Below are 23012 nucleotides of genomic sequence, written 5' to 3' on the forward strand. Positions count from 1 at the left end.
GGCTGAGTCTGTAGAGTATGTGACTCTTGATTTTATTAAGGTCCTAAGTACAAGCCCCATGCTGGTTGTAGACATTGCATACATACATACACATATTAAATAAATAAATGAATAAATGGGCAAAATAAACGTGTCTCCAAAGAAAGTATACAAATAACCAAAAAGCACATGAAAAGATGCTCAACATCCTTAGTTCTTTGGGAAATGCAAATCAAAACCACAGTGAGATACCACTTCACACCCAATAGGATGGCTATAATAATAAGTGTTGGTGAGAATTTGGAGAAATTAAAACCCTCTCACAATGCTGGTGGAAATGTAAAATAGTGCAGATGTTTGGAAAAACAGTTGGGCAGTTTTTCAAAAATTAAACATAGAGTTTCCATATGACCTATCAATTTCACTCCTTGGAATATATCCAAGAGAATTAAAAACATATGTTTATACAGGGGCGCCTGGCTGACTCAGTCAGAAGAGTATGTGACTCAGGTGGTGAGTTTGAGCCCATGCTGCATGTAGAGATGACTTATAAATAAACTTTTAAAAAACATATGTTCATACAAAATTTTTACAGTGATGTTCCTAGAAACATTATTCATAATAGCCAAAAAAGTGAAAACAATGCAAATGTCCATCAATAGATGAATGGAAGACAAAATGTGGTATATCTGTACAGTGGAGTATCAGTCATAAAAAGATACTGACACATGATACAACATGGATTGTCCTTGAAAATATTATGGTTAAGTGAAGGAAGGCAGTCATGAAAGACCATATCTTATATGGGAGGACTTGCTCTGAAACTGTTCATTTCATTTATGTCAACTGTCCACAGTAGGCAAATCCATAAGATAGGAAATAGAGCTTCAAGGCACTAGGAGAGGGAAGGAATGGGGAGTAAGATTTGTTTTTTGAAGTGAAGAAAATGTTCTGCAATTAGAGGTGAGGGTTGCACAACTTTGTGACTATACTAAAAACCACAGATTATACACTTTAAAAGAGTGAATTTTTATGGTTTATATCTTTTTTTAAAGATTTTTAGGGTGTCTGGGTGGCTCAGTTGTTAAGCGTCTGCCTTCGACTCGGGTCATGATCCCAGAGTCCCGGAATTGAGCCACATCGGGCTCCCTGCTCTGTGGGAAGCCTGCTTCTCTCTCTCCCACTCCCCCTGCTTGTGTTCCCTCTCTTGCTGGTCTCTCTCTATCAAATAAATAAAATCTTTAAAATAAAATTAAATTAAAAATAAAGATTTTATTTTTAAATAAACGTAGGGTTTGAACTCACAACCCGGAGATCAAGAGTCATATGCTCTACCAACAGAGCCAGGTAGGTGCTCCTAGACTGAGCCAGGAAGGTGCTCCTAAATTCTATACCTTAAAAAATAAAAAGGATATTTTATAGATGAAGAAGGTGATGACAAGTTTAAGAAATTTACACAGGGGTGCCTGAGTGGCTCAGTCAGTTAAGTGTCGTCCTCCAGCTCAGGTTATAATCCCAGGGTCCTGGATTTGAGCCCTGCATTGGGCTCCCTGATCACTGGGGAGTCTGCTTCTCCCTCTCCCTCTGTCCAGCTCACACTCTCTCTCTCTTGCTCTCTCTCAAATAAATAAATAAAATCTTTATTTTTTTTAAAGATTTTATTTACTTTTTGACAGAGATCACAAGTAGGCAGAGAGGCAATTGGTGGGGGGAAGCAGGCTCCCTGCCCAGCAGAGAGCCGGAATGGGGGCTCGATCCCAGGACCCTGGGATCATGACCTGAGCCAAAGGCAGAGGCTCTAACCCACTGAGCCACCCAGGCTCCCCATTAATAAAATCTTTAAAGAAAGGAAATTTACACAAAGTTCTAAGCCAGTTTATAATGGAAATAAAACTCAGATCCAGTTTTCTGATTCTGTTGGCAATTCTCCAAAGGCAAAAGTCAGACTTTGAATAGACCTGATTAAGCAGTTCTTTCGGACATCCTATATCATTTCATCCCGTACCATTGGCTCGGCTCTACAGCACGCATCCACTGCTGAAATGGATAAACAGCATTCTTTTATTGAGTGTTTATTTTGTGTCAGGTACTTTATACGTTATCTCTAACCCTTTACAACAATCCAGATAAGGACACTGAGGATCAAAGAAGTTGAACACCTCTCCAGTCTGTAAATGGTAGGGCCAGGATTCAAAGCCAGCTTTTCTCCTGATGACACTGTCTCTTTTTATCTCTTGTATATTCCTTAATGCTTACTGAACACTTAAAATGAGTCAGGCATTACTCTAAAGTAATGCATTATCTCATTCATGGATTATCTCATTAGTTCCCCTACAAAACTCCCTTCAGCCATTCAAGATGACAAAAGAAAGGGTGGTTAAGGGGAACAAGGTGGTCCCAGCCCCTGCTGCTGTGAAGAAGCAGGAGGCCAAGAAGGTGGTCAATCCCCTGTTTGAGAAAAGGCCCAATAATTTTGGCATTGGACAGGACATCCCATCCAAAAGGGACCTCACCTGCTTTGTCAAATGGCTCCACTACCTCCGGCTGCAGCAGCAAAGGGCTGCTCTGTAAATGTCTACAAGCGCCTCCTGTGATTAACAAGTTCACCCAGGTGTTAGGCCACCAAACAGTCACTCAATTGCTTAAGCTGGCCCACAAATACAGACCAGAGACAAAGCAAGGAAGAAGCAGAGATTGTTGGCTGGGGCTGAGAAGAAAGCTGTCAGCAAAGGGAATGTCCCCACTAAGAGGCTGATTGTCCTTTGAGCTGGGGTTAACATTGTCACCACCTTGGTGGAAAACAGGAAGTCTCAGCTATTAGTGATTGCATATGGTGTGGATCCCATTGAGCTGGCTGTCTTCCTGCCTGCTCTGTGTCATAGGATGGGGGTTCCCGGCTAGCATTATCAAGGAGAAGGCCAGGCTGGGGCGTCTGGTGCACAGGAAGACCTGCACCACTATTGCCTTCACACAGGCTAACTCAGAAGACAAAGGATTCTGGCTAAGCTGGTGGAAGCCATCAGGACAAATGACATTGACAGAAATGACGAGATCTGCCGACACTTGGGAGGCACCATCCAGGGTGCAAAGTTGGTGGCTTGCATTGCCAACTTAGAAAAGGCAAAGGCTAAAGAACTAGCCACCAAAGTAGGCTAAGTGGATGCTTTTGAATTTTCTGTACATAAAAGTAACAAAAAGTTGTCTTTCAGTGAGCATCCAAAAAAAAAAAAAAAAAATCCACACTAGAATTCTTGGAAATAGGTACCACCAATATCTCTTATTTTACAGGTGGGGAAACCAAGACATAAAGAGGAAACCTAGGGGCATCTGGGTGTCTCAGCTGGGTAAGCATCCGACTCTTGATTTCAGCTCAGGGCTTGACCCAGGGTGGTGAGTGCAAGCCCCAGTTGGACTCCACAGTAGGCGCAGAGTCTACTTAAAACAAAATGAAAACAAAAACAGAAAGAGGAAAACTTCTATCACAGATGTCAGGGTTACAGAGTAGCAAAACCAGGATTCAAACAAAGGCTATTCAACTTTAGAACCTGTGCTCTTAAGCACTGCATTATAGAAGCTCGTATATTTAAAAACTTGGCATGTCTGGGAGGATATATGTCAAACTGTGTTTTATATTTTTGTTATAAGAACATCTTGTAGGGCGCCTGGGTGGCTTAGTCTGTTAAGTGTCTGCCTTCAGCTCTGGTCATGATCCTAGGGTCCTGAGATGGGAGTCCCACATTCTGCTCCCTGATCAGTGGGGAGTCTGCTTCTTCCTCTACCCCTCCTCCCTGCTCTCATGCTGATCTGTCATGCTCCCTCTCTCTAATAAATAAATTTTTAAAAATAAAAATATTGTAAAGAAAATACTGTAAAAAAGACAAATTCTTAATTTAAAGAAGTAAAAATCTTGCCTGGAATTATCGTTTTTTTGTGGCAGCTTCCAGGGGCCTTTTATATGGACCACCGAAGCTCAGCCAAGACCAACTGATGGTGATTCTTATGAAATAAGACATTAGCTAAATTACACTGCATAAGAACAGCACCCCATAAGTGCTTCCTGACAAGAGCCTTACAGGCGATATGTCATAATGGTTAGAAGCCAAGACTTGGGCATTAGGCCTGTGTTGGACTTCCATTTTACCCACTTACTAGCTGAGTGACTCCAGGCAGGTAACTCTTATCTAATCTGTCAATTGTCAGGAACATCTATCCCAAAAGGTTGTGAAGTTAGATAATATATTAATAAATAAGATTATATCATCTAAGTGCTCCTGCATAGTAAGTGCTCAACAAGACGTATACATTATTATTAGCAATAACAGGTGACACAAATACTTGAAAGTTTTGCAGTTCCATTTTTAACGCGAAATATCTCAGAAGAGGTGTCTCTCATTTTCCTTTTTAAAGCGACATCCCATTTTCCTCTGGCAGGTTTTCAGGGTCAAATTTCAATACTTTGTTTCTTTGGTTTCTTTCTCTCTCTCTCTCTCACTCTCTTTCTCTCTCTGACTCCCCAAATTAACTATGCCTCTAGTTTTGAAATATTTGTTCCTTACATCTTCATTCACTTATTCCCTCATTCCCCCATCCAACAAACATGAAGTGCCTAACTTATGCAAGGCGCTGCTGCTACAAAGAACTTAAAAATTAAACACAGACCCTGTCTAAAGAAGCTCTGTCTTCCTCAGCAAATAAAAATATAGGAAACTAAATTAAATTTAAATCTCAAATAACGAATAATTTCTTGGTATAACATGTATGACATGTCCCAGACAATGAGACAGCGTGAAAGGGACGGACTATAATGTAATAGAAATGCTGTAAAGGGACATACGAAGGGCTGTGGGGATGCTCCCTCGAGAGTCGGCCTAAATTCTGATTGAGGAAAAACTCCCTTATCCTGGGGGAGAAACGTGCACCGTATTTCCCGATCGGAGGGCTTCATCAGCCGGCTTTGCCAAGACGTGGTCGCTAGATGCCGCCACAAACGCATTTCCTGAAACCATAGAAAAACAGGGGACTAGACTGCCCCGAGATGCTTTATCCAAACGCCGCCAGATCCTCCTCGGATCCCTTTGCCGCTGGAAGGGACGCAAAGCGCGAGTGGAGAAGTCTCACGAGACTGAAAGCAAGTCTCGCGATTTTTTCTTTTTCTTTTTTTCTTTTTTTTTTTTTTTTTGCCTAGCGACTGACAACAAGGCCGGTAGCTCCACGTCGAAGCCCCTCAAGTGGCCTAATACTGGAGTGAGACCCCGGCCCTAGGCTGGGGTTCTTCCCATATAGAGGAGACGGATTCAGAGGGGCTACAGGTAATTCGTACTCTCCCTAGCAGAAACAGCACTGCCTTTCTCCTTCCCAAGAGGAATCTTAAGGGACTCCCCTTCCCTCCAACACTCCCCATCTCTTCCCATCTCCTTGACAACCGTTCCTTCTCCTCGTCCTTCACGCCACCAGCAACCGTTCTGCTTCCTTCACTCCCCCAAGAAACTTAAGTGGGATCCGACCCCCAAGACAGGGGGTGGAGATGGGGGTGATGCTCTTGGAGTTAATGGATGGGACCAAGAGACTGGAGTTCACCCTCTCCTCTGGTAAACAAGGTGACTCCGGAGACAGAACTCTTTCTAGAGCCTCTGCAGCTCCCTCTCACCCCACCGCCAATCCCGAGAAACCCCAGCATCCTTGGGAAAACTGACCGAACCTAAGGAGAGAGCTGCCCTCTAAGACGAATAGTGTAGCTCCCTTGCGCGTGTATCTACAGCTTTGGGGAGCTGCTGCCGAAGTTAGCTGTCGTTTCCCTCCACGATTCCCTCCTCCCTCAGCCAGCCAGCCGGCAGTTGCTAAATAAGAGCGGCAGCAGAATGGTTTGAATGGGGGTGAAGGTTACATGTAAGACCAGTGACTTGGGTAAGGAGGAGGAACCAAGGCTGGTCAGGAATCAGCTCATATCCTGTGATATGAGCTATGTAGTCATATCTCCTTTCATTTAGACCAAGATTGTTGAAAACCAGACGTATGATGAGCGTCTAGAGATTAACGACTCTGAAGAGGTTCCAAGTATTCATACTCCAACCCCAAGACACACAGGTAAGAGAGGAATAAAGAAGAAAGAAGAGAAACGGTTCTCAGAACAAGGAACAGGATGGATCCGTGATAGTTTCCAAGAAGTCCCCATTTTATAATAGCAAATGTTGGCTTTCAGAATCCAGTTTGGCAAACGCTTGCCATTATTTGTGTTTTCTAACTAGTTAAGGGGGGAGAAAACACAGCCCCCCAGATTCAGGATTTTCCTCCAACCTGACCAGTGTTCTCTGTTACCATTTGCTTCATGATACTCTGCTCACAATCTGCCACGGATTCATGGTTGGTTGGGCTGGTTGATTGGTTGGTTTGAACGTATCAAAACTGTCTTGCTCAGTTTTGAAGATGCTTCAGTAACCTGCCCTTGCAATCCTAATGAAAATCTCAGTAGAATCTTTTAACAGGACTTGACACGGTCATTTATTCAGCAGACATTTCTTGAATACCTACCATGTGTCAGCTTTATGTGTGGCACTAGGTATACAGTATTAAACGAGACTTTGACCTTGCCATCCTGATATTTGTAAGAGACAAGCATCGATGACAAACGAGTAAACAGACATAATTACAAATGTGGTAAGTGCACTGATGGAGGCAAAGAGTTTGATGTGATGGAGAATAATGGTGAGGCAGGGGATCTACTTTTAATGGGATGGTCAGGGAAGATCTGAGGAGGTGACACTTGAGACCAGAAGATAGGAAGGATCCAGACGGACTTTGAGGAGAAGTAGGCCAGGAAAAGGGAGCAGCAGTAAAATGTGAAAAGGACCTCAGGCCAGAAAGAACTTGGGTTCGTTTGAGGACTTTAAAGAGACCAGCATATGGTAGGAAGGAGTGGTATCAAAGGCAGGCAGGCAAGAGGCAGGCAGAGGTAGGCAGGAGGCCTAACAAGAGGAGCTTTTGAGGTCATGTTGCTGGTATGTGTGTCTTGGATTGAAAGGTGCAATGATGAAAGTCAGGAGGCAGTTAGTTGCAAGCACTGTTGCAATGGCTGGGCTGAGGTGACAGTGACTTGGATATGATGAGGAAGGTAAGAATAGAGAGTGGAGGCAAATACAAGAAATGTATTTGGGTTGTAAATGGCTGATGGGTTGGGTTTGGCTCTTGAGTTAGGAATCAAGGATGACATCTGGGGTTGCTTGTTTATTGCAGTAAGTATAGCCAGCATAAAATCTGCCATTTTAATTAATTCTCAGTGTACAATGCAGCGGCATTAGATGCATTCATATTGTTGTGTAACTATCTCTTCTGTCTATTTCCAGAGCTTTTTCATCATCCTGAACCGAAAGTACTCATTCAACAATAACTCCCCATTCCCCTGTCCCTGGCAGGCCCTGGTAGCCTCTGTTCTCCTTGGTGTCTATGACTTCATCCATTCTGTGCTCCACAAAAGTGGAATCATACAACATTTGTCCTTTTGCCTGGTTTATTTTGCCTGGCTTATCTCACTTGGCACAATGTTTTCATGGTTCATCCGTGCTGTAGCCTGTGTTTGTTCCCTTCCTTTTTGTGGCTGAATAATATTCCATTGTATGTATAACCACATTTTGTTTATCCGTTTGTCTGTTGATGGATACTTGGGTTTTTCCACCTTCTGGCTATTGTGACTCTGCTGCTATGAACATGGGCGTACAATCTATTTGAGTTCCTGCTTTCAGTCTTCTTGGGGAGATACACACACACGCATACACACACACACACAGACAAGGATTTTGATTTGAGCATGCATATAATCTTGCTGGCCATGGACATTATCATTTGTTTTCAGTTTGGGTAATGTAGTAGGCTGAAAAGTGGTGTTTAATTTGCATTCATTTGATTTAGAATTCATTGAACATGGGGCGCCCAACTCAATTGGTTGAGTGTCTGACTCTTGGTTTCGGCTCAGGTCATGATCTCGGGGTCATGAGATCGAGCCCCAGGTCGGGCTCCACGCTCAGCATGGAGTCTACTTGGGATTGTCTCTCCCTCTCCCTCTGCCCACACCTAAAATAAATAAAATAAGTCTTTTTTAAAAAGCGGTCATTGAACATAGTTTTCTTGCAGGTTACTATCTTACATCTGATTATACTTTTAATTGTTCGGAATATTTTTATTCCTCTTATCGTATGGATTCAGATTTATACCTGTGACTATTATTTGCCATTTGCTGGGTCAGTTCTTTTCACTTGAGTTTTGTCGTTTGATCCTCATAGCAGTTCTGAGTGATAAATATTACTGCCTCCCTTCAGATGTGGGAACACTGAGACTCAGGTGAAGTCATTTGGTACATGTCAGAGAATTGTTCTTTTTTTTAAGATTTTATTTATTTATTGGACAGAGGGGGAGTGCAAGCAGGCAGAGTGGAAGCGGGAGAGGCAGGCTCCCCGCTGAGCAGGGAGCGCGATGTGGGGCTTGATCCCAGGACCCTGAGATCACAACCCGAGCTGAAGGCAATCGCCTTCACCGACTGAGCCACCGAGGCACCCCTAGAGTTATTCTTTAATCCCAGTCTTCTGACCATTAATCCAGCCCTCTTGTCATTTTATTAATTACTAACCTCATCTTACCCATGTGTAAACTAAGGGAAGATTTTATATGATTTATGTAATGGCAGATAATCGACTAGTATAATGTCTAATCTAATGCCTTACGCACAGTAATACTTAGTAAATGTATCCTGAATTGAGTTGACAGAACCATGGCTAGAATTCAGTCTCCTTTCCTTTAACTAGATGTTCTTAAAGACACTGTTCCATAAAACAGAACATAAAATATTATAAACTTAAAAATATTTATCTTTAAAAATCATCTTAATAATCTAATGGGAAAACTTGTCTTCTAAGGACTTCTTCGTTCCACCGATCTTCCTAACAAGACTATGGCTGACAACAGCAGTGATGAGTATGAAGAGGAAAACAACAAGGTATAGTACAAGCCACAGCTTCTCGCACTTTCTTGCTTTGAGCTGTTGGTAGTTAGTTTGAGATGAGAGTCGTTCAGTAGTAAACATTTCTTGGATCCTCACCTCCAGGGGCAAGGGCTGGGTACTTTTGAGCTCATGTAGGAAAATCAGGAGCAAAGAGTCTTAAGATTGTGATTCCTTCAGGAGTAAAGCCTACTCTTACAGCTGACTTTTTGGTGAGGAATTTCATATAATACAGGCCAGTGTTTTGCAACCTTTACTGGGCCTAAGAGTCAAGTAGGATACTTGTCTTTAACAATACATTCTCCAGTAGTTCCCACTTGGAACTACTGAATCAGAATCTTGAAAAAGCCTGAGAATTTGTATTTTTAGCAAGCACTCCAAGTAAGTCTTATGGTAAAGCAAGTTTGGAATTATTGGTCTAGCATCTGTTCATTGTCAGCATTTGGGATACTGCCAATATTTTGTGAAAGAGACTTTAATTTTGAAGTTGTCGCTTCATTGTTGTTCTGTGAACCTGGAGGATTACTGAACGAAAGATGGAAAGATGTCTATAGCTCTAGGCAGGCCCTTGAAGCTGTGCACGTGCTCTGCTTAAGTGCCACTGTGTTCGGTCTTAGCACATAATCCGGGGATTACTTTTTTTTTTTTTTTTTAAGATTTATTTATTTGAGGGGGAACCTGGGTGGCTCAGTCATTAAGCATCTGCCTTTGGCCCAGGTCATCATCCCAGGGTCCTGGGATCAAGCTCCCCATCAGGCTCCTTTTTCTCCCTCTGCCTGCCGCTCCCCCTGCTTTTGCTCTCTCTCTCTGTCAAATAAATAAATAGCATCTTTAATAAAAAAAAAAAAAAAGATTTATTTATTTGAGAGAGGGGGGTCAGAGGGAAAGGGAGAAGGAGAGAAGCAGACTTCCTGCTCAGCAGGGAGCCCTAGACAGGGCTGTATCTCATGACCTTAAGATCATAAACCTGAGATCATGACCTGAACCTAAGTCAAGAGGTGGAAGCTTAAGGGAGACACCCAGGCGCCCCCAATGGTTACATTTTAATTGTCCTTCAACAACAGGAGCTTTGCAAACAAGTGAAGAAGGATATTTGAAGTAGTGCAAAAAGCTGTAGTAATGTAGACTGATAGCATAAAAAGCCTAAAAGGTCACATTTTAAAGTAGTCCCACTTTGGAGTGCCTGCCTGGCTCAGTGGGAAAAGCATGTGACTCCTGATCTCAGTGTCCTGAGTTCAAGCCCCACGTTGGGTGTGTAGAGATTACTAAAAAATATAATAAATAAAGTATTTTTAAAAGTAGTAGAGACACCTGGGTGGCTCAGTCATTTGCATGTCGGACTCTTGATTTTGGCTCAGGTCATGATCTCTGGTTTGTGAGATGGAGCCCGGCCTCCACCTCCTTGATCAGCAGAGTCTGCTTCTCTCCCTGTCTCTCTGCCCACCCCCCACTCAGGCATATGCATGTGCACTCTCTCTCAAATAAATAAATAAATCTTTTTTAAGAAGTAAGTAGGGGCACCTGGGTGGCTCAGTTGGTTAACCATCTGCCTTTAGCTCTGGTCATGATCCCGGGTCCTAGTTTTGAGCCCCACATGGGGCTCCCTGCTCAATGGGTAGCCTGCTTCTCCCTCTCCTCCCTGCTCGTGCTCTTTCTTGTTCTGTCTCTCAAATAAATAAATGAAATCTTTTTTTTTTTAGTAAATAAAGTATTCCTCCTTTGTGACTAGTGTGCTGTTTTAACACCTTACCCACAAAGTAATTTTTCAGGCATTAGTCTATGGCATATAAAGCCTTTAGATCAGAGATTTTGCAAAGCACAGTTTTGTTTTGTTTTGTTTTAATTTATTTGACAGAGATCACAAGCAGGCAGAGAGGCAGGCAGAGAGAGAGGAAGGAAAGTAGGCTCCCTGATGAGCAGAGAGCCCGATGCGGGGCTCGATCCCAGGACCCTGGGATCATGACCCGAGCCAAAAGCAGAGGCCTTAACCCACTGAGCCACCCAGGCGTCCCAACAAAGCACAGTTTTGAAGAAGCAGACAAAAAAAACAATGTTTTCCTAAATTGACCTAATTTTGCATATTCACCGTAAATTTATCTAGTCTGCATCGTGCTGTGGCCAATATTCAAGACTCATCTTTCTAATTCAGTGTGCAACCAGAATCAGCAGAAAGGATATATTTTTGGGGTTTTTTTGTTTTTTTTAAAGATTTTATTTATTTATTTGTGAGAGAGAGAGAGAGAGCGCATGAGAGGGGAGAAGGTCAGAGGGAGAAGCAGATTCCCCATGGAGCTGGGAGCCTGATGTGGGACTTGATCCCGGGACTCCAGGATCATGACCTGAGCCAAAGGCAGACGCTCAACCAGCTGAGCCACCCAGGTGCCCCGAAAGGATATATTTTTGAATGACCTTTAAACTGACCATCAGTATTCTTAAAAAGCTCCCTTTGCCAAACAAGGATAGCTTTGGCAGATTTTGAATTGAGAAAGAACAATTTGGGGCGCCTGGGTGGCTCAGTTGGTTAAGCATCAGACTTCATTTTGGCTCAGTTCATAATCTCAGGGTGTGAGATCAGAACCCCGGCCACTGCCGCCTGCCCTGCTCTGGGCCCAGCACTGGGCATGGAGTCTACTTAAGATTCTTTCTCTCCCTTTCCCCGTGCTCCTCCCACTCTTCCTCTTTAGGAAAAAAAAAAAAAAAAATGGAACACATTAAGAGATTCTTATCAATGTATACCAGTAGGTTATAGTCACTAAATAAATTGTGTAACTTTTTGTCACACACATATTACAGATTAGTTAAAATGTATTTTTATCCATGTATAACAAATCTGTTATGCTTAGAAGAACATGTGACCAAAAGCATTTCTGATGTCCTGTAATGTGTCACATTTTTGAAACATTAAATAATTTTTAAAACTAGAACCAAACGTCTGCTAACCTCAGTATAAGTCATATGGTATATGGAAATCAAGCTTTCAAAACCTACTTTTATTTTTTTAATCTTTTGTTTACTTATTTATTTTTAGGTAAGCCCTACACCCACAGAGGGGATTGAACTCACAACCCCGAGACCAAAAGTCCATGCCCTATCAACTGAGCCACCCAGGGGCCCCTCAAAACCTACTTATATTGAAAAAAAACAAACCTACTTACAAAGGGGGCCAGTTGGCTATTTTTCAGGTCCTAAGGGAGGGCATGCCACAGGCTCCAGGCCACAGAGGCAAAGACATGGACCCCGTCCCAAAAGCCCCTGCAAGTCCGCAAAGCAGACCCCTCATACACTTGAGAGGATAAGATGGTACTTAGAGACCCAGAAAGGTCAGGATGTAATGCCAAGAATGGAAGAGTCTCTCATCTTGAGATAGAACATGTAGTCACTACATTTAACTGATGGGGCAGGGAAGGGAAACACAGGCAGGGCAGTTCCCACCAAAGAGAAGTATCACTAAATGGAATAGAAGACTCCCAGATCCTGGAACTGCGGGTCGGAATTCAGGCACAGGGTTCGTTATGCACCTTCTTCTGAGAGTTATAAACAGCTAACCCTGGGCTGTCTTGCAAATTAAATGCTAGATTTCTTGTGATCCTTGTGAGTGTGAAGTTGTCTTCCAACTTCATGTTCCCCCATCTCCTTCCAAATAACTCATCCCAGGTGCCTTCCTCTTATGCAAAATTCGCTAACTTTTAGAGTTGAAGCTGATTGGACAAGTTACTCCTAAGTAATAGACAAAATGGACAATTATTGGATAAAATTTATACTGAAGCCTCAAGGAGAAAAATAGAATATGGTTATAGAAAGTGAGGACTGGGATGCCCGGTTGGGGGGTGCTCAGTTGGTTAAGCTACCCGAGCCTTCGCCTGAGCTTATGATCCCAGGGTCCTGGGATCAAGTCCCACATCGGGGTCCTTCCTCAGTGGAGGAATCTGCTTCTCCCTCTCCCTCTGCCTCTCTCCCTCCTTGTGCTCTTTCTCTGACAAGTAAATAAATAAAATCTTAAAAAAAAAGAAAAGAAAAAGAAAGTGAGGACCCAGTTTGTAGCTAAGCAGGAGTAGACAAAAGTTCTTGCAGCCTTTCTGGGGAGCATGTTTCTCTTTCACCAGAAAGTGGTGCCAGGTGGGAGGGTAGCTGTGGGAGTAGCGGGAGGGACGGGCATAGGTATACTAAGCTTCTCTTCATGTGGCGCCTTCCATGCCTGCCCTGCCCCATCTCAGGAGAAGAAGACCTCGCAGCTGACCCCTCAGCGGGCCTTCAGTGAAAATGATGATGATGATGACGACTCATCTGAGACGGATTCTGATGAAGATGATGATGACGAAGAGCACGGGGCCCCTCTGGAAGGGTGAGGAAAGCCCCCTGGCAGGGAGGAAGACACCGGCCTGGGAGGAGATGAGTTGGGAGTGAAATTCTAGCATCTCTTTTGATCTCCCTTACTTAGGATTTTCACATGTCTCAGAAACCAACAGAATGAATTTTCCTTCTTTCCTGGCTACACTGCCTCACTGAGTTCTGTGATGTCACTTGCATTATCTGAAATATTTGTGGGCTCGGGGGGTTCATGCAGATTTGCTGAATAAATCTAAAAGGTGGTCCCTGCCTTCAGGGAGCTCTTATTTTGGGAAAGGGAAAATAAAATTTATATACATACCCAAGCAATTCTGTTTAGCAAGGAAAACACATGCACAGGAACATTTCTGCTTTAGGTTCAGCACCTTTTGAGAGAGTGGAGAGTAAGTGCTTCCGGTGCCCCACATGGAGGCAGATGTCCCTGGTGATGCTTTGGTAAAAAAAATCTTACCCAGGTGCCTTGGTGGCTCAGTCAGTTAAGCATCTGCCTTCATCTTAGGTCATAATCCTGGGGTCCTGGGACTGAGAGCCTTCCCACCCCCACTCATGTTCTCTCTCTCTCTCTCAAATAAATAAAATCTTAAAAAAAAAAAATCTCTGGGATGCCTGGGTGGCTCAGTCAGTTAAGCATCTGCCTTTGGCCTAGGTCATGATCCCAGGACCCTGGGACTGAGCCCTGAGTCAGGCTCCCTACTTCTCCCTCTCTCTCACTATCTCTCTTTCTATCAAATAAATAACTAAAGAAATCTTTTAAAAATATCTCCTTAGGGCGCTCAGTCATTGGGCATCGGCCTTCAGCTCGGTTCATGATCCCAATGTCCTGAGATCGAGCCCCACATCGGGCTCCTTGCTCAGCAGGAGGCCTGCTTTTACCTTGCCCACTCCCCCTGCTTGTGTTCCCTCTCTCCTGTCACTCTGTCAAATAAATAAATAAATAAAATCTTTGAAAAAATCTCCTTACCCTGTTCCAGCCCTTGAGCTAGATGAGTCATGACCTACCCCTAGAAGTTTTTTTTTGTTTTTTTTTTTAAGATTTTTATTTATTTATTTGACAGACGGAGATCACAAGTAGGCAGAGAGGCAGGCAGAGAGAGAGAGGAGGAAGCAGGCTCCCTGCCGAGCAGAGAGCCCGATGCGGGGACTCGATCCCAGGACCCTGAGTTCATGACCTGAGCCGAAGGCAGAGGCTTAACCCACTGAGCCACCCAGGCACCCCACCCCTAGAAGTTTTAATCAGAGTGGATTCTAAAACCCATTCATTTCAAATACCATTACTGGTTAAACAAAGTGACGTTGGTGTAGCCAATCAGTAGGATTCCATTTTAAAATGGCCATTAAAAAATATAAGGCAGCACTCTCTACACTGTAAAGAACAATATCCAAGAGAGAGTGTTAAATTTTAAAAGGGTATAAAGAGGGGCACCTGAATGGCTCAGATGGTTGAGCATCTTCAGCTCAGGTGGTGATCTCCAGGTCCTGGGATCGAGCCTCGAATCAGGCTCTCTGCTCAGCGGGGAGCCTGCTTCCTCCTCTGTCTCTGCCTGCCTCTCTGCCTACTTGTGATCTCTGTCTGTCAAATAAATAATAATAATAATAAAAGAATAAATAAAATAAAAACAAAAATAGAAAGATATAAAGAATGTTTATGCTGTGCTACCATGTGTATAAGACAGATATTACAGAGACTATCTCTAGGAAACATTAGAGACTAATAATAGTGATTACTTTGGAGGAGGAACTTGGTGGCAAGGGGACAAGGGTGGAAGTGAGCCATGACTTTTCACTGTATACATTTGTTCCTTTTACTTTATATCATCTGTATGTATCACTTATGACATAGTTTAATAAAGATAAGTTCCCTGTGGATAATTCACCTACAGGTAGACACTAGTTAATGAGACAAAGGTTTAATTCCAGACTGACTTTTCATGCTTCCCAATTTACTTCATGATCATATCCTGCTTTCATAAATTATAATCTGGGGAAATGGAAACTTCATATCAATAATATATTTAATTTTTAAAGCTACTCTCCCCAGAAGGACTTTTTAAATAACTTTCAAGTCACTTATGTACTTAGCCAATGTTCATTACACTTCACTTAATTATAATTGGGGCGCCTGGGTGGCCCAGTCAGGTGTCTGCTTTTGGCTCAGGTCATGATCCCAGTGTCCTGGGATGGAGTCCGCATCGAGCTCTCTGCTCAGTGGGAGACCTGCTTCTCCTTCTCCCACTCCCCCTGCTTATATTCCCTCTCTCCCTCTGTCAAATAAATAAAATCTTAAAAAATAATAATTGTTATAATTAATGTGTTCTATTTTTTTTTACTGCATACATTTCCTGTATCAATACAAATACTTTTTAATAACTATACAGTATCTGGGACTCCTGGCTGGCTCATCAGTACAGTGTGTGACTCTTAACCTCTGGGTTGTGAGTTCAAGCCTCATGTTGGGTGTAGAGCTTACTTAAAAATTAAAAATAATAATAACTATACAGTATTCAACTTAATATTCCTAACCATCTTTTAAGTATTGGATATTTTGTTTCTAATTTTTTACTTTTATAAATACAACTGTTAAAAACATCTTTGTAAAAATTCTTATTTCTCTTGAGGCAAACTATTTTCATGTCAGAAATTAAAATCTTGGGGCACCTGGGTGGCTCAGTGGGTTAAGCCTCTGCCTTCGGCTCAGGTCATGATCTCAGGGTCCTGGGATCGAGCCCCACGTTGGGCTCTCTGCTCAGTGGAGAGAGAGCCTGCTTCCCTTCCTCTCTCTCTGCCTGCCTCTCTGTCTACTTGTGATCTATGTCTGTCAAATAAATAAATAAAATCTTTAAAATAAAATAAAATAAAATCTTGGGGTGCCTAAGGGCACCTGGGTGGCTCAGTGGGTTGAGCCTCTGTCTTCAGCTCAGGTCATGATCTCAGGGTCCTGGGATGGAGCCCCGCATCGGGCTCCCTGCTCCATGGAACCCTGCTTCTCCCTCTCCCACTCCCCCTGCTTGTATTCTTTCTCTCACACACTCTCTCTCTCTCTGTGTCAAATTAAAAAAAAAAAAATCTTTAAAGTTGCCTTGCCAACCACGCAGGAAAGGCAGATGTCGGTGGGACCCAAACCAGGTTCAGAGTCACAGGGTCTGTGGTCAAAGTTGGGCAGCGGGGGGCCGCACTGACTGATCCTGAACCTGGGCTCGGCCACATCTGCTCCATCTGCCCTTCTCTGGCCACCTTGCCGCGCGCTTTCCTTTCTCCAGGGCCTATGATCCAGCAGATTATGAGCATTTGCCAGTGTCCGCGGAGATTAAGGAACTCTTCCAGTATATCAGCAGGTGAGCACGAGGCCTTCCTCCCGTGACCCCCACCCCTTCCTACCTCTAGTCTGGAACAAGCCCGTTCTTCCTAGATTTTTTCAGCCTGAGTGGTAAAGTCCACTTCTCTGACTTTCTCTACCTTCCCTTGGCGATGTCTCCTAGGTACACACCTCAGTTGATTGACCTGGACCACAAACTGAAACCTTTCATTCCTGATTTTATCCCTGCTGTCGGGGACATTGACGCATTCTTAAAGGTACAGTTGGCACATCCTAAAAATGACCTCTTTGGTGTTTCTTCTGGCCTATTACTGTTAACAATCCAACTAATTCCCTTGGCTAGCATTGGTTACCTTTATATGTTCTTCATTTCATTGGCGTTCTCAATCTGGTTCTCCTAATTCTACTCATTGCTATTTAGGTAATACTTGATTGAATCATTATATATTAAAAACTTGTCGTTCATTTACCTCCTAATTATTAGCTTTACATTAAAGGCACTGTAGATCTGTGTTTTTTTGTAGATAGTGCTTTAGTACTGCATGATAGACAAGCATGCCTTTTAATACCAGTAATTAACGATGAGTGGGAAGAGGTCTTCCTCTTTGACTTATTGGAAACAACAGGTCTGACCTTTTTATGTGCCCCCTCCCATTTTTTTCTGTCTCTTCTTTTCTCTTAACCAGGTCCCACGTCCTGATGGAAAGCCTGACAACCTTGGCCTGTTGGTATTGGACGAGCCTTCTACAAAGCAGTCGGACCCCACAGTGCTCTCACTCTGGTTAACTGAGAATTCCAAACAGCACAACGTCACAGTAAGATAATGGCCCAGGACAGGCTGGTATCTGTGCACTTGACTTACTGCCCATCAAAAGGGATGGCTGTGGTTTCAGCCCAACCCTATTTTTTAAAAAAAAACAGTTCATTGAGATATAATTTACTTACAATGAAGTTTGCCCTTCTAGATTGTACAATTCAGTGATTTTTAGTGTATTCACAGAGCTGTACAAATTATCACTGCTGTCTAATTTAAGAACACTTTCATTATTCCACAAAGAAATCTCATTAGTAGTCACTCCTCATTCCCCACTCCTCCTAGACCCTGCTAAGTACTTCAGTTCCTTCTTTTTTCTGTTTGAGTACAGCTGACATACAATGTTACGGTGGTTCCAGGTGTACAATACAGTGACTGGACAAGTTTGTACCTTGTGCTGTGCTCACCGCAAGCGTAGCTACCGTCTGTGCTCACCGCAAGCGTAGCTACCGTCTGCCACCACACAGCACTATTACAGCACTACCGACTGTAGCCCTTAGGCCGTGCCTTCTACTCCTGTGACTCACTCCATAACTGGAAGCCTGTATTTCTCACTCCCCTTCACCTGTTTTGCCCATCCCTTCCACCCCCTACCCTCTGGCAAACACCAGGTCGTCCCCTGTATTTGTAGGTCTGATTCTGCTTTTTGTTTATTCATTTTTTTTAAGATTCCCCATATAAGTAAAATCATACTTCACTCCTTTTTTTATGGCTCACTCATATTCCGTTGTGTGGACATACCACAATGTGGCTATCCATTCTCCAGTTGTTCCCACTTTTACTAACATGCTGCTGTGAGCTTGTGTGTACGTACAAGTTTTTGCTTGGGCATATATTGTTATTTCTCTTGGGTATGTATGTAGGAGAGGGATTGCTGGGCTGCATGCTAACTGCTTAACACTTTGAGGAACTGCCACACTGTTTTCCAAAGCAGCTGAACCATTTTACAATCCCACCAGCAATGAACGAGAGTGGCAGTTTCACCAATACTTGTCACTGCCTGTCTTACTTAGTCCAGCCATCCTAGTGGTGTGAAATACCATCTTGGTGTGGTCAGTTCTATCCTGTTGAGCTGCCCCCTCCAGAAAATTCAGCAGAGTTTCCTCTCATCTCCATTGGCTGCCGTCACGCTTCCCCATTCATCAGCTACCTGCTATATACGAAACAGCAGCAATGATGAGCCATCCCGTTAAAATAAGAGCTACTGGGATGCCTGGGTGGCTTGGTCGGTTGGGCAGCTGCCTTCAGCCCTGATCATGATCCTAGGGTCATGGGACTGAGTCCCGCATCAGGCTCCTTGCTCGGCGGGGAGCCTGCTTCTTCCTCCGCCTCTGCCACTCGCTTCCCTGGTTGTGCTCTCTCTCTCTCTGACAAATAAATAAATAAGATCTTAAAAAAAAAATAAGAGAGTTACTTTAATCCCATCAGCCAGGGTTTCCCCTTATTTTTATAGCAACATATGAAAGTAAAGAGCCTAGAAGATGCAGAGAAGAATCCCAAAGCCATTGACACGTGGATCGAGAGCATCTCGGAGTTACACCGTTCCAAGCCCCCTGCGACTGTGCACTATACCAGGTAAGAAGTACTACCCTCCCCACAGTAACCCCCGGAAACCTTCACCACCGCAGGCCCATTGCTTCTGAGAGGAAGGCCCACAGGCAGAGCACACACTGGGCTAACCTGAGGTCCTGTCGATCTCGACAGCTACTGGCTGAAATTGCAGACATAAAGATTGTGATTTATCTGGTATTCCTTAACCATTCTTCCAGACCCCCAGACCCTGGATACGTCGGCCCAGTCTGTGTTCTCAGAATGACCACCTCCCTTCATCCTACAATCTCCTGACCCAGAGGTTGCTGATGTCATTGGTCCATGTTTCTTGCTCATACTTACCTCTGTCCATGTAGGCCCATGCCTGATATTGACACGCTGATGCAGGAATGGTCCCCAGAGTTTGAAGAGCTTTTGGGCAAGGTAAGTGGAAGGAGCAGGAGCTAAAAAAAAAGTGTGTCATTTACTTGAAGGCCCTGTATTAAAGTTTTTTTTAATTGACCAATTTTAAGTATTTATTTATTTATATTTATTTGAGAGAGTGTGTGTGAGCACCAGCACAAAAGCATGAGAAGGGGCAGAGGGAGAGGGAGAGAAGCAGATTCCCCACTGAGTGCAAAGCCTGATGTGGGGCTCGATCCCATGACCCTGAGATCACGACCTGAGCTAAAATGAAGAGTCCAACACTTAACCAACTGAGCCACCCAGGTGCCCTTTAAGTTTTTCTTTTTTTTAGATTTTATTTTTAAGTAATCTCTATACCCAACGTGGGGCTCAAACTTACAACCCTGAGATCAAGAGTTGCATACTCTACTGACTAAGCCAGCCAGGTGCCCCTTTTCCTGTATTTTTATTATCATTTGCTTTTTAATTGTAATATAATTCACATTCAGAGACACACACACGTTAATTTTCAGCAGCCGAACACCTTTATGTAACAAACACATCAGATCAAAACACAGAACATCATTACCATCTTGGAGGCCCATTCATGCTTCCACCTCCCAACGTAATCACTGTCCTGATTTCTAACAGCCCAGACCTACCTGCCTATTTTGTGTGCTGTCTAAATCTAATCATCCTCTTTTGCGTCATATTTCTCTTGCTTTTAAGAAAATTAAAAGTCAGAGTGGCTGGGTGGCTCAGTCAGTTAAGCATCTACCTTCAGCTCAGGTCATGATCCCACGGTCCTGGGATCGAGTCCTGCATTAGGCTCCCCGCTTAGCGGGAAGCCTGCTTCTCCCTCTTCCTCTGCCCCTCCCCCTTCTCGTGTGCACACTCTCTCTTTCTCTTGCTTGCTCTCTCAAGTAAATAAAGAAAAAAAAATTTTTTTAGAAAGAAAGTTAAAAGTCGTAGTAGGAAAAATGTGACAATTTAGATTCAAAACTAGAGTTCTAAGTACCAGTAGTTACTGTTAAGCAAACAAAAGAATGATAGACTGAAAAAAAATTATTTAAATATATATATACATATGAAACAATTACTGTCCAAGCAAAGAGCTCTTCAATATCAAGCAAAGGAAACTGATGGAACGCCTGGGTGGCTCAGTGGGTTAAGTGTTTGCCTTCGGCTCAGATAATAATCCTGGGGGCCTGGGATCAAGTCCCTCATCCGACACCCTGCTCACCAGGGAGCCAGCTTCTCCCTCTGCCTGCTGCTCCCCCTGCTTGTGCGCGCTCTCTCTAACAAATAGGTAAATAAATAAAATCTTCTAAAAAAATTATCTCTTTTAAGACTGTAGGTCTCTAATATAGTCATATTCTGAGGTACTAGGCACTCAGACTTCAATATATGAATTTGGGGGAAACTCAATTCAGCCCATGACACACCTTATGCTAGGAGCTCTCTTCCTTCAGAGAGAAAGAGAAAGGGACCCTTGGGTGGCTCATCGGTTAAGTATCTGCCTTGTGCTTAGGTCATGATCCCAGGATCCTGGGATGGAGCCCCTCTTTGGGCTTCCTACTCAGCAGGAAGTCTGCTTGTGTGCGCGCGTGCTCTCTCTCTCTCTCTCACAAATAAATAAAATCTTTGAAAAAAAAAAAAAGAGAGAGAGAAAGACAGAGGTGCTGGCCCCACTGAAACTTCAGCCTTCGGACTCTGGTCCGCCCCGTGTTAACTTCTAGGTGAGCCTGCCCACAGCAGAGATCGACTGCAGCCTGGCGGAGTACATTGACATGATCTGTGGTAAGCTCTTCCGTCCCTTCCTGTCCCCATCTCTGGACGAATACATCGTGGGCTTTTGAAAAAGCTCATTTGCTCTGGGAAGATAGTATCTTGAGTTACACCCCACACTCCAAGCCAGTTTGCTGTTTGGCAGCCCTGAAGGTGTATTTGGGCTTATGCCCCCAGAGTCACAGCGACACATCCCATCTGGGAGGGGCGTGGCTTTCCTAAATGTTAATGCCCAGTTGCATTTGGTTCTGCTCATGCAAGCTCTTGATTTCAGCCATCCTAGACATTCCTGTCTACAAGAGTCGGATTCAGTCCCTGCACCTGCTCTTCTCCCTCTACTCGGAATTCAAGAACTCACAGGTAAGACCAGCACAGAGTGTCTTCTGCTGTAGTGAGGAGCGCTCCAGTCTCCACTCTTCCCAGCCAGCTGGGATTCGTCCTTGAACAAGGAAGGATGTTTCTGGTAACTCACCCTTCCCCGTCATTCAAAGAACAGCAAGCAGGAAGGGTGGGACTTGCACAGGCAGGGAAGCAGAAGAGCTGTGGGCCTTTGGAGTGACCAAGCCTGTGAGGGTCCAGCAGGGACACTCCCTCCTGTGGGAGAACCACAGGGCTTAATGAATGGACGCCGGGCAGAAGGAAAAAAGGGGTTCATCTCTGAAGGAGGTGGGGCAAATTCCTAGCTGTTTTTCAAAGACAACACCAAGGAATTGTTCTGAAAGTAGAACTGGGAAAATACTGGAGCTGAACGGGTTATCAAGAGGTTAGCTGTTGCTCAAATATAGCCGCTAGCATGCCAAATACTCCAGGTACCCTCTCCTCTCTCCTCACAGCATTTTAAAGCTCTTGCTGAAGGCAAGAAAGCGTTCACCCCTCCATCCAACTCCGCTTCCCAAGCTGGAGATGCAGAGACATTAACCTTCAGCTGAGACACGTTGGGTCTCTCTGCTCCAAGGCTGAGCTGGCGCCGCTGCCCTGGCTGAGGAGAGACGGTCATCAGCCTCGTGGCAACTGTGCCTGCACCACAGCCTGATCGGACACCGAAGTCCGCTGCCCCCTCTGCCAGAACATATTGTGCGGCTTCTTTAAACGGCTTCTGCCTATTTCCGGCTTTCTTCCCATGGGAATACGCATCTACACCGCTGTGGGGACTTATGTTAGAAGAATAGAAGGACTGGAATGTCTGGGATTCTGGGGTGCTCAGGTTGGGAGGAAAGTTTCAAAGATGTTCTTTTTGAGACAGCGACAGAATTATTTTCTTCCATTCTTAATGTTATTGGTAAAGATTTCACAAATAAAATGCTCTATCTTTCAGGTTGTTGTGCTGTTCTATATGAAAGAGACAAGACAGACTGATCCTTATGCAGGCCAAGATAAGGATCGGGCCCAATAATGGCATTAAGTGAATCATATTCTCCCGGAACTGATTTTCCTGGGGTCTCACCAGTTACTGCTGCCGCCTTACGGGTTTCCCTGTCTAGCTCCAGACCTGTGTGGTTGTGGTCTCCAAACAGCTGAGCTGGTGCACCATCCAGGTGAGAGGTGATTGTGCCCCGGAGGAGGGAGGAAGTAGTGGTGGAAGTAGAGACAGGGCGATTCAGGAAATAATTTGGAGGCTACATCAGCCATGCTCCAGTCAGGAAGTCAGAAATCATGCTAGTTCTTCCTTCCTTCCTTCCTTCTTCCTCCTTCACTCCCTCCCTCCCTCCATTCCTTCTCCTCTCCCTTCCATTCCCTTCTCTTCCCTTCCCCTCCCTTCCCTTCTCTTCCATTCCCTTCCCTTATTTCTCCCTTCTCTTCCCTTCCCTTCCTTCTCCCTTCCCTTCTCCCTTCCCTTCCTTTTCTTTTCT

General features: G+C 44.0%; 1 protein-coding gene and 1 pseudogene across 1 annotated transcript; both read left to right on the top strand.

Annotated features, from left to right (window-relative positions):
* Positions 1 to 2337: 2337 nt before the first annotated feature.
* LOC111154009 lies at positions 2338 to 3135 on the top strand (annotated as a pseudogene).
* A 1925-nt stretch (positions 3136 to 5060) lies between these two features.
* LOC111153724 (intraflagellar transport 46) lies at positions 5061 to 22476 on the top strand. The gene is made up of 12 exons (XM_022512906.1): positions 5061 to 5288; positions 5967 to 6063; positions 8883 to 8962; positions 13180 to 13307; positions 16570 to 16644; positions 16789 to 16882; positions 17312 to 17440; positions 18893 to 19014; positions 19347 to 19413; positions 21114 to 21174; positions 21437 to 21522; positions 21996 to 22476. Exons 3-12 carry the CDS (start codon positions 8918 to 8920, stop codon positions 22089 to 22091), a joined length of 903 nt encoding a protein of 300 aa, XP_022368614.1. The 5' UTR covers positions 5061 to 5288; positions 5967 to 6063; positions 8883 to 8917; the 3' UTR covers positions 22092 to 22476.
* Positions 22477 to 23012: the final 536 nt, after the last annotated feature.

Source organism: Enhydra lutris, unplaced genomic scaffold, assembly GCF_002288905.1.
Source record: "Enhydra lutris kenyoni isolate GAN:26980312 unplaced genomic scaffold, ASM228890v2 scaffoldscaffold34, whole genome shotgun sequence".
In the NCBI taxonomy this organism is placed as follows: Eukaryota; Metazoa; Chordata; class Mammalia; order Carnivora; family Mustelidae; genus Enhydra; species Enhydra lutris.

Coding starts and splice junctions, on each gene's coding strand:
- LOC111153724 (XM_022512906.1), top strand. CDS start 8,918: ATGGCTGACAACAGCAGTGATGAGTATGAAGAGGAAAACAACAAG. Junction 16,883..17,311: donor ACATTGACGCATTCTTAAAG/GTACAGTTGGCA, acceptor TCTCTTAACCAG/GTCCCACGTCCTGATGGAAA. Junction 19,015..19,346: donor GCGACTGTGCACTATACCAG/GTAAGAAGTACT, acceptor CTGTCCATGTAG/GCCCATGCCTGATATTGACA.